At 35.2% G+C, this 16,523-nt stretch overlaps 1 protein-coding gene across 1 annotated transcript; it reads right to left on the minus strand.

Moving 5' to 3' along the window:
• Window positions 1–399: 399 nt before the first annotated feature.
• LOC120352521 (putative uncharacterized protein DDB_G0282133) lies at window positions 400–16,144 on the minus strand. Its single transcript, XM_039433401.1, has 5 exons — window positions 15,921–16,144; window positions 10,948–12,660; window positions 8,283–8,409; window positions 6,809–6,882; window positions 400–613 (listed from the first exon to the last, which is right to left on the minus strand). Exons 2-5 carry the CDS (start codon window positions 12,609–12,611, stop codon window positions 430–432), a joined length of 2,049 nt encoding a protein of 682 aa, XP_039289335.1. The 5' UTR covers window positions 12,612–12,660; window positions 15,921–16,144; the 3' UTR covers window positions 400–429.
• Window positions 16,145–16,523: the final 379 nt, after the last annotated feature.

Here is a 16,523-nt window from a genome sequence, read left to right on the forward strand (position 1 = left end):
ACAAATATGGGACTTGTGGCAGTTGATAGAGCTTATCGATGACTATTTAATGTATGAATTTGATCAAAATCGTTGGAGCCGTTTCCGAGAAAATCACGAAAAACCCTGTTTTTGACAAAATTTTCGCCATTTTAGCCGCCATCTTGAATTGCATTTGATAGAAATTGTTCGTGTCGGATCCTTATAGTGAAAGGACCTTAAGTTCCAAATTTCAAGTCATTCCGTTAATTGGGAGATGAGATATCGTGTACACAGACTCACATACACTCATACAAACACACACACATACAGACCAATACCCAAAAACCAGTTTTTTGGACTCAGGGGACCTTGAAACGTATAGAAATTTAGAAATTGGGGTACCTTAATTTTTTTCGAAAAGCAATACTTTCCTTACCTATGGTAATAGGGCAAGGAAAGTAAAAATACTCACTCCATCAAACTTTTCCGTGTGGTAGCGTTGAAATTTTCCGAAAGTATCAGATATCCGAGACAATTCTGATCGTTTGCATAACTTTCTATCTGCTTCCTCAAATGATTCAAATTTTTATTTTTTATCGTCTGGAAAGTAGCCTTAACGCTTGCAACTCCTATCTGGCTGGCTCGATTTGGACTGAAAAATATGATTTTACATGATTATAATCGTTGTCATATCAAAGATTACATATTCATCATTCGCAATAGAAATAACTCTTTACTGGTTGAAATAACTCAAGTGCTGGTTACACAGAAGCCAGTTGGATTTTAATAGTGACATTTAAACAACGAAGTTAGAGATAAGGGATTTGAAGTGACCGTTTTTTCAAAACCGGGCGCCTCTTTCAACGGGGTAACTAATGATATCAAGGATTTAACTAGAGATTTTGGTAAGAAAGATAAGGTCATAATTCTAGCAGGTGGTAATGATGTGACTGATGGAATGGAGCAACCTAAAAACTTCGACTTTCAAAAAATATTGAACACAGCTAGTCATACTAATGTGACAATTTCAACTATACCATTCAGATACGATAGACCACTGATGAATGTAAATGTCTGTAAACTTCATTCATGGATACAAGGACAAATGAATGGTAGTGGAAACATTGAATTTCTGGATCTGAGCAATTTTGAAATAACAGATTATACCAGACACGGTCTACACCTGAATGTACACAAAGGAAAAAAAACTCATACGGCTTTTCAAGGATCATATAATCGGGACTTCGGTCGCCCCCACTAGCACCGCTGAAAAGAGACCAATCCACATTTCAACTATTGAAGAATTAAATAGAGAGTCTTTTTTATAGGTTGCAACATATTTCATGTAAACTGTCAGGGCCTTCCAAATTCAAAACTAGACTTAGAGTTGTTATTGACCGACGATAAAGCAAATTTCAATGTTCTCTGCTTTACAGAGCATTGGTTAAAAGATGAGGAGCTGACTGCATTTTCTCTACCCGAATATTTTCTCAAATCTCACTATAGCGGGAGCATTAGAGCGCGCGGTGGCTCATGTATTTTTGTACGAGGAAGATCTGTCACCAGCTGCAGCAATAGAGAGGATTTAACCAATCTTGGTTTTGAAAATTCATTCGAATTATCTGCGGTTGAAATAAAATTAAGGAATATGACAAAGAAAGTTATAATTTTATGTATTTATCGCACACCAAATTCTGATTTCAGCATATTCATTGAACGCCTTCGGTCCGCCCTTGCAAAAGCAACTAAAGATAAGCAAAAAATGCTGTTCTTATGTGGGGATTTCAACGTTGATTACTTATCAGAAAGTAACAACAAAACGTTACTTAGAAATTTACTTGAAACGTTTAAATTGTCGAAGATAAGTGAAGGACCAACACGAATTACCCAGAGATCAGCAACAGAAATTGATTATTTGATAACTAGTCATCCTCCGCTTTTATGTCACGCGCGTACCATTCCCTGTACTTTCACTGACCATGAGGCCGGTGCAGCGTCTATTTTGACGGAAAAACAAAAAGTAGAAAAAAATCGAGTTGAATTTTCCTCAAAAGCAAACAAAAAAACTTTTCGTCTAGTTAATGATAAAACGTTGTATATTTTAAATAAGAGCCTGCAAAAAGAAACTTGGAAGCCTGTGTATGACAGTAGAAACGTGGAGGAAATGTTCAACAATTTTATTTCAATTTATCTCAAACACTTTGATAGCTCAATTCCAAGACTAACATCGAAGAGTATAAAAGATAACAAGTTGAATTGGATAACTAAAGGTATAAGAGTATCTGGAAATAGATTGAAAACTTTGAACTTGTTAGTGAAAAGCTATTCTAACCGTAATATGATGTTTTCCATATTGACGCAAACAGGATTGGCCTATTTTAGTCTTGAGACTTATGTAAAAATTTATAAAAGTATTTATAGAAAGGTAATAGTAGGAGCCAAGAAAATTGCAGCAAACAACTATATAAATACGTCAATCAATAAAACAAAAGCTGTCTGGAGATTGGTCAAGTCGGAATCAGCTAAACTCTCAGAGCATCAAACAGAAATTAGTGTCTCCGATAGAAACGGATTCATAAGAACAGGGGAAAATGCGGCTAATTTATTAAACAGCTACTATGTAAATACTCCAGTCGAAATATCTCAAAATATAATAGACACTACAAATATTAACAACTATGAGAGATTTTTAAAAGATTCAGCTCCAAACCGTAGTGACTCTGAACCAGTAGAATTGAATAAATTTAAATTGATTGACCGTAAAGAAGTTTTTAAGTTAATAAGATCTCTATCAAACAAAAAATCATGCGACACATTTGGAATCTCTAACAGTTTGGTGAAACAAACAGCCTCAACAATTCTCAATCCTTTAGCTCATATTTTCAATGAATCTCTGATCAGAGGAATTATACCGTCAAAACTTAAATTAGGTAAGGTGATTCCTCTATACAAAAAGGGTGACCGAAAAGATCCCGCAAATTTCAGACCTATTAGTAATCCACCCGTATTTTCAAAACTTTTAGAATATGCCGTTTTAGACAGACTGAGGACCCACTTACAAGAAACAGGTTTTTTAACACAACAACAGTTCGGTTTTAGGCCAGGACTCTCAACATCCGACGCACTTTTCCACTACATAGATGGGGTGCTTTCGGCTGTAGACGAGGGTTATAAAGCATGCGGTCTTATCGCCGATTTATCAAAGGCGTTCGACCTAGTTAACATAGAGATATTGTTGAATAAGTTGCAATATTATAGATTAAGTGGGTCCGTGCTGAGCTGGTTTCATTCTTATTTCCAAGATAGATTTCAGAGAGTCGAGCTGGAGGGTCTCCATCAAGTTTATTATTCTCAATGGCTGAAAACAGGATCCGGCGTTCCTCAAGGGTCTGTGTTGGGCCCGGTCCTGTTTATCCTCTACATCAATGACTTGCCCGCTCATCTCGCTCCTTTCGAATGTATAATGTACGCCGATGATATAAGTGTCATGGTGAAAAGCAAAAACCAACAGAACATGAAGACCGATTGTGAGCTTGCTCTTGAAAAACTAGACACTTGGCTTAGAGCAAACATGTTATCTTTAAACTATAGAAAAACAAAAGAAATTAGCTCCAGGTCAGCTGAGAGAGCACCTTTAAGAATAAAAAACCAAGAAATTGAATGTGTTGAAAATATCAAGGTGTTGGTGTAGTTATCGATGACGGACTGTCCTGGAGGCCTCACATAGACCATCTGCGAAAGAAACTAAACTCTGCTGTTTTTGTGATTCGGAGCGTAAAACCTTTGTTAAATATTAAGAATTTGAAAAGCGTCTACTATGCACTGTTTCATTCCCTTCTGTCATACGGAGTCGCGTTTTGGGGAAACTCAACAGAATCAATTCAAATATTCCGAGTCCAAAAATGGGCCATTAGAGTTATGGTAGGTGAGACAGTGAGAACAAGCTGCCGATCTTACTTCAAAGAGCTTGAAATCCTTCCTCTCCCCAGCCTTTTCATTCTTGAATGTATTTGCTTGATAAAGAAAAATGAGAACGATTTGAATAGAGGATCTATGGTTCATTTCTATGAAACAAGGAGACGTCATCATCTTAGAGATGAACATCATCGAACAACCCTTTTTGCTAGAGGTGCTAAGAGTTTAGGTATCAACCTTTTTAATGCATTGCCTGACCATCTTAAAAATCTGGAATTTGGAAAATTTAGAAATGAGTTGAAGAAAGAGCTACTTAAATTTTGTTTTTATTCCGTAAACGAGTTTAATGAGTATTTCTCCTGCAATTGAGTAACTCTTTTACGAACTATATTGACATTAGAATTCAAATTGACAAATCCTTAATACCCCTTTAAAAGGAGGTCATGGGAAGCTTTAAAAAATATCAAATATCAAATTAATTTTATGGTTGCACAGCAGTTGGCTGAATTTTAATCGTGTTTAATTTCACGAGAACCAATCAGAGAAGGCTATTTTTCAAAATAGACTTCTCCGATTGGTTCTCGTGGCAACCAGTCGGCTGAATTTTAATCGTGTTCAATTTCACGAGAACCAATCGGAGAAGTCTATTTTGAAAAATCGGAAAAGTCTATTTTGAAAAATAGCCTTCTCTGATTGGTTCTCGTGAAATTGAATACGATTAAAATTCATCCGACTGCTGTGCAATCGGGCCTTGGACTATTATTTCCTCGTCATTGGAATATGAGTCATTCTTCACTTACTAAATAATGTAGTATATATAATTATATTTATTTTATTATATTTATCATGAAAATTGCTACATCTCAGTATTGAATATGATTGATTATACGTACTTTAGTATTAAGAAAACATAAATCGATATGGAAGTAGGGAGAAAATTGTAGAAAATAGAAAATGAATTATTGAGACTAAAATGAGACTAAAATGAGTGATCTGGTTATAAGAGTATACTTCAAAGGGTTAGAAATAGGATTCGTTATTGTTGAACAGTATTTTGCATCATGTGATATTGTAGAGAATCAACGTTAGTAGACAGAAGGTTGATCACTCACAGGTGTAAGATTCGAAGTGGTGGGGGGAACGCCAGTGTGACGTCACGTGTAGTAAAAATGTGATAGAGTAACCACACTGAGCATACAGTTTATCCACTGTATCTTCAAATACATCGTCGTTTAATCCCCTCAAGATTGACCTAGAACTTAAAAATTCTCCATACTTATAGCGATTAAATCACGGATTCTAATGATGTTAAATATTTCAAGTTCATTCAACTTGTATGAATAAAGTTAAGTTGAAAGTTTTTCAAGAATCTAAAAACGTGACACGAAAAAGTTAATAAGCTGGAAAAGCGTTAGTAGACAACGTTATACTATTATAATTTCAGATTAACCCATAAAAATATTGATAAACCAATGCATTGCAATAAACCGATAAAACGATCCCAATGAATCCGAAGAATTTCATTCATATAAATGCACTGAACACAAGCTGGTATCGAGCACATGTTCTACGAGAATCAAAATATCTCATCCCCGAAATTCACAAGCTGATATATAGCCAAACTACAAAATATAAACACGACCTAGAAGATGAAGAAACTTTAAGGGTTTGAAAGGGAAGGTTGAGAGATGGGGTTTTTGCTTTTATATGGCAAAATACTTGTATTATTGTAAAGCAGAAACAGAAATCTTGCATATCAGAAAATGGTTGTGTTATATAATTTGACTATACGTCACCATATGATTTTCAAGAATGCGATATTCTGCCTACTCTGTACTGCAGCCTACGTCACGGCTGCAGTTCCCCCACTCCAATTGCATTTCAACTAAAATACTATAGATGAGTGACCAACCTTCTGTCTACTAACTTTGGTAGAGAATTACATTCTAAATAACTCATGTTCAGTAGTTTATTCATCTAAAACGCACACAAAATTCACAAATCAGAATTTAGAAACAAACAGCAATTTTTTTTAATCCTTTTTTCATCTTTTTCGTCTTCTTCAAATCCTGATTTGTGAGGTTCGGGTGCATTTTAGATGAAAAATAGCACATCATTTTTCTTCAGAATTAAACTCTCTACAATATAGCCCAATTTAAAATATCGGCCAACAATAACGTATCCTATCCCTTCTATCCCTTTGAAGTTGAACATTTTTTTCTAAATGTTTCCCATTTTCTCAATAACCATCAAAGTTACACACTTTCAACTGTTTTCATTGGATTTCTCGACTAATTTTACATAAGAATTCACTCAAGTACCATCATGAGGCCCCCACAAAAATATAAAATTAAAAATTTGAAGAAAATGTGAAATCTTTCGTCATAAATCAACTCGTTAACAAAACATTTTAGGGCCCATATTAAATGGGAACTTTTTCTTTATTTTGATGTAGGGAAACACCTCACAAAGTTTGTCTTTTGTAGTTTTAGAAGCCACGAACTCCCGCTCAAGGCATCTTCACTTAATTAGTATGTTAAGAATAGATCTAAAAGTTTTTCGATATTTATTGCCTGAATAAATATTTCCAGGCTTACCTTTCGAAATTTGGAAATTGAGAATGAATGGAGTTGTCAATCTGAGGTTATTTCCCAGTGTTGTCAGAGCGAAAGGTAACACTATAGTCAGTATGATTTAAGTTGAAACTTGGTCCTCCATTCGGAAAAATGACAGCGTTGCCAAATTGTATAAATTGAAAGTTCCTCAAATTTCTAATTTTACCATGAGTAGAGTCATAGTGAGCCCAGGAAGTAAATTTCAATAATTTAGCCAGTGATAAGTTGTTAACGTACATGGCAAGAAATAATAATTCTTAATCATCATTTCTCCAAATAATACAGAACTATTTTTATAGATGGAAAAATAATCTTACACAACATGAAAATCATTAAGACCCGAGTCCCCTTTCAAAATGTCATGTGTCCGGGTCTTTTTTGCTTCATCTTTCTGTAAAAGAACAGAACAATTATTATTCATGAGCTTTGATGAATTTATAAAGATCTTGGAAATGATTGATTAGACTCAAATTGTAAACAGTCTTATCCTAAGGTTATAAATAAGTGAAGAGCGCTTGGAAGAGACCATTGTCTGTTGGCTATGAGCAACTACTGATCTGCACTCGAAATATATGATAGGAATTCCAATACAGGTATAGGTGCATTTTCGTTTGTGCGTAAATTTCCGCAGTCGACGACGACATTGTTGACATTCATATTGTCCAAATTTCAAGTATGCTAAAACAGCTGATCAAATAACTTTTCATTATTTGTGTTTATTATTCAAACATTTCTAATAATATCAACATATTGCCATTTAAAAGTATAAAATAGTATAAACTCAACCTCTCCCATAAACATAATTGAACATAATCTTTTAGGTTATTTAGACAAAGTGAAATCTGCCCAATCTGAGATCCTGACTCTGTCGTGGTCGACGACGGCATTTACGCACAAACGAAAACCCAGCTTATGATAAATTGACGTACCGTCATAAAAAATTAAACTTGGACTTGCTCTAATCTGTCACTATTAGTTGATTTGAAAGAATTTATATTATTCATAAGGAATTTTGAGTTTGTTGCAAATCTACATCATCTCAGATTTTAATTGAAAGCTAAAATTCAATTTTTATCTACGACCATTTTATTATGTAAACAAGACAACATCACAATCTATGCCATAGCAGGCATTCCTGTTCTGTACTCTTTATTGAGCTACAAAGTCAAAAATTGTGTACCAGACATTCCCCTCAAATTTCATTGTCAAATTATCAATTGTTACAAAACAGTTTTGTTTTCGACAGACCAAGGAAAACTCTCTCTTTTAATCAACTGATAATTTTTAAGGACCTTGAGCCAATTTTCCAAGATATGAGATCCATTCCAAAAGAATTTTGTATCACAAACCTACTATATTCAGATGTCATCAAAGTAATTTGAGTAGTTTTCGAGTATCGTCCAACATACAAATACACAAAAATATACATACTGAAATTTTTCGCTTAATAGAAAAGGATTCATGGGAGATTCTATTCTGAGCAGAAAAATTTTTTAATAAAAAGTATTCGCTTAGTAGGTACTAACTAGAATCATTAATTTGTGTAAAGATAGAACTATAAGCTACGATGTATTGTTTACTTCTGATACAACTGGATAACTGCATCATAGCCACCTCTAATAGCCTACTCTGTATTAGAGGTGGCTATGACTGCATTCAATCATTTTGAACTCACTAAAAATAGTGATATGAAACGCTAATGGACGCTTGGAAGGAGCCAAATCCTGAGTAGCGGCTATGGACATCAAATTGCTCATTTATGAAAATCTTTGTAAAAGTAAATGAAGTTACCTCGACAGTGAAATACCACTGATATAGTTTCCATAGGGCACGAGCACCAGCTGCCGTTCTAACCTCTCCTTTATTTTCGCCTTGTGCTTTCGACAGCTCCACATCATTAAATAGAACAGTTGCAATCCTAGAAAAAATAATCATTCAAAAAACTATAGAACAATAGCTATGGAAGTACACAATTGAATTAATTAGGAAGACCTACTTATTTCTTCTACTGCGAATATATTAATACAGTAGGCTACTTACAAAATTGGGGATGAGAATTTTCATAATGTTCGAACAATATAGGTATCGCAATATTTTTCAATGTTACATTTCATTACTGATATGCATTCACTTATTTTCAAGAACAATTTGTTTACTCCATGCATTGACTTTATTTATCTTTATCCCCAATGCATCACTTTATCTTTATCTGGAGCGCTTTCGAATTTCATTGAACATAATATTGTAGTGTATCGATTATTGGTAGTGTGTACATCGATTAGGATGTCAATCGATATATCAGGTTTGAAGATGTAGAATGGCGTTAAATGAAAACTTAAAAATCTGGTGTGGTGCACTCACACAACTTTCCTTGCCGTTATGAAAATTGATCAACTGACACTAGTGTTCCCGCGCATCTCAAGTCTACTTTTCTAAGATCTGAGCCAGCTGGTGACAGGACAATAGCGCTGCAGACACACGAAGTCTGCTATCTCTTCATAGTGAATGATTTAATAGAATCAACAGTTGCAAACAGTTTGCAATTGAATAATCTTATTTTCTCGAATTTCGAGTTTATTTTAAATTTTAGGTGAAAATGTTACTGAACATTAATTGTAAAGATTTCTATGCTCAATCTTTTCCACTTGAAAATTTTTGTTTAAATTGTATCTGAAGCTTGATAATTGGGAATCTAAAATCAAACTTTGCATAGATGGTGCAGTGCTCCTGAAATTTTTACAGATATCGGACTTGTGGCAGTTGATAGAGCTTATCAATGACGTTTTTAGGTAGGAATTTTATCAAAATCGTTAGAGCCGTTTTCGAGAAAATCGCGAAAAACTCTGTTTTTGACAACATTTTCGCCATTTTAGCCGCCATCTTGAATTGCATTTGATCGAAAATGTTCGTGTCGGATCCTTATAGTGTAAGGACCTTAAGTTCCAAATTTCAAGTCATTCCGTTAATTGGGAGATGAGATATCGTGTACACAGACGCACATACACTCATACTCATACACACACACACATACAGACCAATACCCAAAAAACACTTTTTTGGACTCAGGGGACCTTGAAACGTATAGAAATTTAGAAATTGGGGAACCTTTTTTTCGGAAAGCAATACTTTCCTTACCTATGGTAATAGGGCAAGGAAAGTAACAAATAGGCTTGTGTTATTGTGTAACTTGATCTTGAAGTGTGAAATAAATATGAATATGTTAACAGGTTTACTTTTATTGAAATACCACAAATATATCAAATTATATGAAAATATGAGGAAAATGCAAGGAATTTTTAAAATATGCATGGAATTGAAGAGAAGTTTAATGCTCGATCTAAACCTCATTCTTTTTTCGAAACTTTATTCTTCAAAATTTGGGAGAAATACTAGTTTTGGCTATGCCTGTTGGCTTCTCCCAATCACATTATTGTAAATATAATGATTTGTGATTGTTAATAAATGAATAAAATCAGTACAGTTCTTTTTTCATCAATAGTTGAAATTTTATTAGGTCAGAAAGAAGAAACAATTAGAAGCAATAATAAGAAAACAAGAATATTGTCAAATTTCACTAAAAGTTTATTAAAAACTTTAAAACAGTACCATGGTTTCACGTTTACCATCGCATCATCAGTTGCACTAAACGTGAAACCATGGTACTGTTTTAAAGTTTTTAATAAATTTTCAAGTTAAATTTGACAATATCCTTGTTTTCTTATTATGGAGAGATTTCACAACATCACCATCAATTCTACTAATTTTATTAATTAGAAGCAAGTATTTTTTAATGTCACACCTTCAAGAGCGGATATCTCTAAAACTATAAAAAAAAAATTGACAGATAAGACTTGTTGGAAATTTTAAAAGATTAAGGCCCGGTTGTACAAAAGCCGGTTAAATTTTAACCGTGATTAATTTTACGAGAACCAATCAGAGAAGGCCTTTTTGATAGCCTTTGGGCGGCTTCTCTGATTGGTTCATGTGGAATTAATCACGATTAAAATTTAACCGGTACTTAATTTTGTATTACAGTATATGATAATGGTCAACCTTTATTGAATATTCAAATAGTAATGTGCGGTTTCACCAAGCTCGGTCAAGACTGAATATGGTCAAATGTCTTTACAACAAATGCACTGGAGCATGATTATATGGCGATGGTTACTATAGATGATTCGAGTGCACACCTATAAATAGCATCGAGCTTTGTGAAACCGGGCATAAGGAGTGTGATTTGAAGAAAAAAGGAATTGAAATTTTTGTGATTTTTACGTCGACGTAGGCTCAGTAACCAGCTGATAATTCTATAATAAAAATATATACTGTTTGTTAACTGTAATTCAATAGATAAATAGTTTTACTGGAGCTAAGTGAGAAAATTATTGTCGATTATCAAAAATAATTTCATCACAATCAAGATAAATTAATTGAAGTTGGATGACAATAAACTCACCAGGATATTTTTCCCTCGGCAGACACGCACTGTTCAGAATTGAGATAGAAGAGCATATTCCAGGTTTCAGCAGTTTCTTTCAAGATTTTAAAATACGTTTTATCCTTATGTTTATTGTTCATTATAACAATATCACCAACCGGTCCTTCCCTGTTCTTAATATCATCAATTGTGATTTCAGAATATTCTTTCTCGACAGGGATTATATGCTCTATCAATCTAAACTCATCAGCATGTTTGGATTCTTCTGGAGAAATGACTTGTTGTTTCATATTATTCTTTTCTTTTACTTGTTTGACATTTTTTGAATATGGAGTATTTTTAATTCTATCAAGTCCCTGTTTCAGGGACTGAAACTTATTTCCAACGTTAGAGCCGTTTTTGCTTGAGGCTGCATTTATTGATTCATTGTTGTAGCTGTTGAGTGGATTTTGACTGGATAAGGCTGGAATTCTATCAAGAGGTGATTGTTGTTGATTTTTCTGGTTGCATTTGAATGAAACCATTCTTTCAAACTCACCCACATTGGGATGATGCCAATTAGGTTCTTGGGGTTCAAACTTTTCATTCCTATATGACTGGTGTTGATCTTGTGTATAGAATTTGTTTCTTATGGGATTTGGTGAACTCTCTGTTGGAAACTCCGAGCAAAATTGATTTCTTGGGGGATAAGATGGTTTTTTTGCCAGAGAATTTGAGTCACATTGACTTTCGGGACGACAAGGTTGACTTTCTGCTGAAAACTGTTGGCGATATCGATCACTTGGAAGATTTGATGAACTTTCTGGTGGGAAATGTTGTCTGAATCGATTACTTGAAGGATTTGATGAACTTCTTGTTGGGGACTGTTGGCGATATCGATCACTTGGAAGATTTGATAAACTTCCTGTTGGGGACTGCTGGCTGAATCGATTACTTGAAGGATTTGATGAACTTTCTGGTTGGAACTGTTGGCTGAATCGATTACTTGAAGGATTTGATGAACTTCTTGTTGGTGACTGTTGGCGATATCGATCACTTGGAAGATTTGATGAACTTTCTGTTGGCAACTGTTGGCGATATCTATCACTTGGAAGATTTGATGAACTTTCTGTTGGGAACTGTTGGCGATATTGATTACTTGGAGGATAAGGTTGACATTCTGTTGGAAACTCTGGGCGACTTAGATTCTTTGAGGGATTTGATGAACTGTATGCAGTAAAGTCTGGTTGAAATTGATTTCTTGATGAATGGGGTGGATTATCTGGGCAGAATTGATTTGTAGAGGAACGAGGTGGAGTTTCTGGTTGAGAATCTGAGCGAAATTGATTTTTGGGTGAATACTGTTGATATTTTGGCTGATACTCTGAATTGAAATCATTTCTTGAAGGAGGATACTTCCTGTGATATGGAACTTGATAACTCCTATCAGTACTTCGATAAGGACCATCTCTACTGTTATTAAAGCGATTTTCATTCATTTTAAGAGAACTCTTATAACCTCTATCTTCTGCTGTATAAGTTCTATCTGAGTTTCTTCCCGCATTTGATGATGATGCGTCTTGATATTCATTTTGATAGCTATTTTGCCTGTGGTTGTGAAATTGTGAATCATAATTTCTGTTACTTTCTCTATCGTTGAGGTAATCGCCTCTTCGCATAAAAAAACTGTTGGGTTGACTCATGGTGTAACGTGACGTCTCCTCTAATCCTGAATAACGTTGAATTCAGATCCTGAAACAAAATAGGAAAACAAAATGTACTAATCCTTAATAAATGTGGTTACCGGCCAGGAAGATCAACGTTCGACCATATCTTCACAATCAGGCAGATTTTGGAGAAATGTTATGAGTTTGATGTCAACGTGCAACAGATATATATTGATTTCCAACAAGCATTTGATACTATCAGTAGGGTGAATGTGTATGAGGCACTTAGGGAGTTAAATTTCCCAACAAAGCTGATCCGTCTCATAAGTATGACAATGAGAGGAAACAGAGCTGTGGTCTAGATTGATGGAAGTGTAACAGAGGATTTTGAGGTAAGAAGGGGACTGAGGCAAGGAGATGTGCTGTCAACCATGTTATTCAATGCAGTACTGGAAAATATTATCAGAAAGGTGATGGAAGGCACCTTCCTATATCAGAAAGGAAGGCACACTCTTCAACCGGATGTGCCAAATAATGGCTTATGCAGATGACGTGACCATACTAGCAAGAAATAGGAGGGAACTGACAGGATATATGAAAAGCTGGAACATGAGGCAAGAGAAGTAGACCTGGAAATTAATATGCAGAAAAACAAAGTAATGGTTATGTCCAGGAGGCCAGTGAATGATGGAGTACAGATACAGTTATCACGTAGAACCTTTGAGAAAGTGAAATCATTCAAGTATTTAGGCACCCTAATAAACAGAAGAGGAAGAAGAAGTGGATGCTAGGATAATGTCTGGAAATAGGGCCTATTTCGCCCTGCTGAATATCCTCAAGTCCAAGAATGTGTAAAAAAAAAATTACACAACAGTTTTAAGACCAATAGTGACATATGGGGCCGAAGCATGTTACATTGATACGCACATACCTGTATGCTCAAACCTATACCTGTAATTTGGATTTTAAATATATCCCCATCACATACATGGTTACTTGATACTTGAATCCTTCGTCGCTGGCTGGGATGACCAGACAGACTGTGTCAAGGAAGACGAGGGGTATGTCCCCTCAGATTCTGGTGAGGCCATGGACATCGTTGGGGAATAAAGACTCATCATCCTCCAGTTCCGTCAGCGAATAGATGGGCCGCTCTACAAGTCGCTCCTTTATTGTGCGTTTGAAAATAGTTTTTTCAGCATAATCCTTCAGGGGAGCTGATTGAACAATTTAAGAGCCGCTATGTGGAAGCTCCTTCGAGTCCCTGTTAGTCTGCTACGGGGTATTACATGGTTGACATGAAAACATTCTTAAAGCTTACATAATTCACAAACTTGAATTACGCATTTTACGGTAACCTTATAAGCTGAGTGTAACATATTATCACAGCCAATCAGATTGTATCAGTGATAGGCTATTATTCATTGCATTTATTTATTGAAATGAAGCCAAATCAAATGCTATGGGGGGGGGGGGTTCTGAAAAAAGTTATGTTGACTACTGACACATTTGTTTTTTAATACGTACATGGGGAGGGGGTGCATCCAAAAGCTTGGGGGTGGGTGGTTTGGCCCTTATAAAAGCCCCTTTAGGATTGTATTTTAGTTATGGAACAAGTATAAAAATCTGGTGTGGTACACTCACACAACTTTCCTTGCTCATATTCGAAACTACGATCAGACTTTTGTATATGTGTATATATAATTGTTTTCAGAGTACTTTTTCCTTTGTGTAAATTGTGAAATTCAATGATTTTTTTAGTCGTCATTTTTTTAAAGTCGTCAAAACAGCTGTTCTACAGATGAAATATCTCGACTATGTGTTCTTTTTATGAACTGCTCTACCTACCTACCTCATGCACGAGAAGGAGGTTACAAAGTCCATTTCTCAAGGATGGGGTGGACCCCCCATTAGTTTCCCAGAAAGGAGACTCATGCCAGTTAATAGAGCTGATAAATAACTATACAGAGTATGAATTTGAAAAAATCGGTCAAGTTATTTTGAAAAAATCGTGAAAAACATGGTTTTTTAGTAATTATCCGCCATTTTTCTCAAGAATATTACGGAGCTCCTGCAATTTTCCAAGGAAAAAACTCATGTCATTTGATAGGACTTATGAATAGCTACCCATGGCTTGAATTTGAAGAAAATCGTTAGAGCCGTTTTCGAGAAAACCGTGAAAAACCTGGTTTTTGGTCATTATCCGCCATTTTTCTCAAGAATATTACGGAGCTCATGGAATTTTCCCGAAATGAGACTCATGCCAGTTGATAGTGCTTATGAATATCTATCAATGGTATGAATTTGAAGTAAATCGTTAGAGCAGTTTTCGAGAAAACGGTAAAAAACATGGATTTTTAGTCATTATCAGCCATTTTTCTCAAGAATATTACGGAGCTCCTGAAATTTTCCCAGAAATGAAACTTATGCCAGTTGATAGGGCTTAAAAATAGCTATCCATGGTATAAATTTGAAGAAAATCGTTGGAGCCGTTTTCGAGAAAACCGTGAAAAACATGGTTTTTTAGTCATTTTCCGCCATTTTTCTCAAGAATATTACGGAGCTCCTGAAATTTTCCCAGAAATGAGACTTATGCTAGTTGATAGGGCTTATAAATAGCTATCCATGATATAAATTTGAAGAAAATCGTTAGAGCCATTTTCGAGAAAAACATGGTTTTTTAGTAATTATCCGCCATTTTTTCCGCCATCTTGAATTGAATTTCTTATTGTCGGGTCCTCATGGTATAGGGACCTTAAGTTTAAAATTTCAAGTCGATCGGTTAATTAGGAATGGAGTTATCGTGTTCACAGACATACACACACACACACATACACACACACAGACCAATACCCAAAAATCATGTTTTTGAACTCAGGGGACCTTGAAACGTATAGAAAACTTGAAATTGGGGTACCTTAATTTTTTTTGGAAAGCAATACTTTCCTTACCTATGGTAGTAGGGCAAGGAAAGTAAAAAGGACCATCATCTATTTATAGCATTGTTTCTGGAAGTATCGTAGTGTAAAAGTGACTAATTACGGCACAATATGTCCATTTTTGAATTTATTAAATATTTTTTTAAATGTAAGAGAGGAAAAAATAGTATTCGCTACCATGGATTTTATCAAAAAGACAATTAAAACATTAAAGATAAACAGTTTGAATTTCTGAAGCGGAACTTAGGTTATGTCAACAATAGTTATATTGCCTAAGCCTAAAAGATATCTTCAAAATAGTTGAGATAAAATTGTGCCGTAATATCAATAACAAATGCAAAAATGAATAGATAATAGGCCTATTACAATAACGATTGCAGTTAATAGTCTAGTAGGATAGTCTTACCTGTCAATAGGACCACTAGTATTCAAGTTTTGATTCAACCAAACATAATTATTCAGTCTATAAGAACTATGTTAATTATTTTTATGCTGAACAAACATAAAATCCCAATACTGTATGAATTCTAACTTTGAAGTTTACATTCACTTTTAAAATAAAGTATTATTCGTATTTGTAGATTGGAGCTGCACAAATCGTTATATTGTTTAATCGATAATAGTTGGATGGGGGGGGTTACAAACTGACCGACCAGGAAACTGACCGACCTGCAAAGTGACCGTCCTAAAAACTGACCGTCCTACAAACTGACCGTCTTGCAAACTGACCGTCTTGCAAACTGACCGTCCTTATGACGTCATAAGCACCTCGACAGGGGGAACATCAACTGTTCAATGGGAGAGCCGATCGACTGTAAACAGAGATGGCCTTGAAGTTCCTAGCGTTCCACAATTCCACTTTGAATACTTTGAAGTAATGCGCATGCTCTGGATCGATCAATAGAATTTACACGCGCGACTAGCCATTACATTTCAAAATTGCTAATACTTTGAAGTAATGTGCGTGCGCTGGATCGACCAATAGAATTTACACGCGCGTCTAGCCACT

Source organism: Nilaparvata lugens, chromosome 7 (assembly GCF_014356525.2).
Source record: "Nilaparvata lugens isolate BPH chromosome 7, ASM1435652v1, whole genome shotgun sequence".
Lineage (NCBI taxonomy): Eukaryota > Metazoa > Arthropoda > Insecta > Hemiptera > Delphacidae > Nilaparvata > Nilaparvata lugens.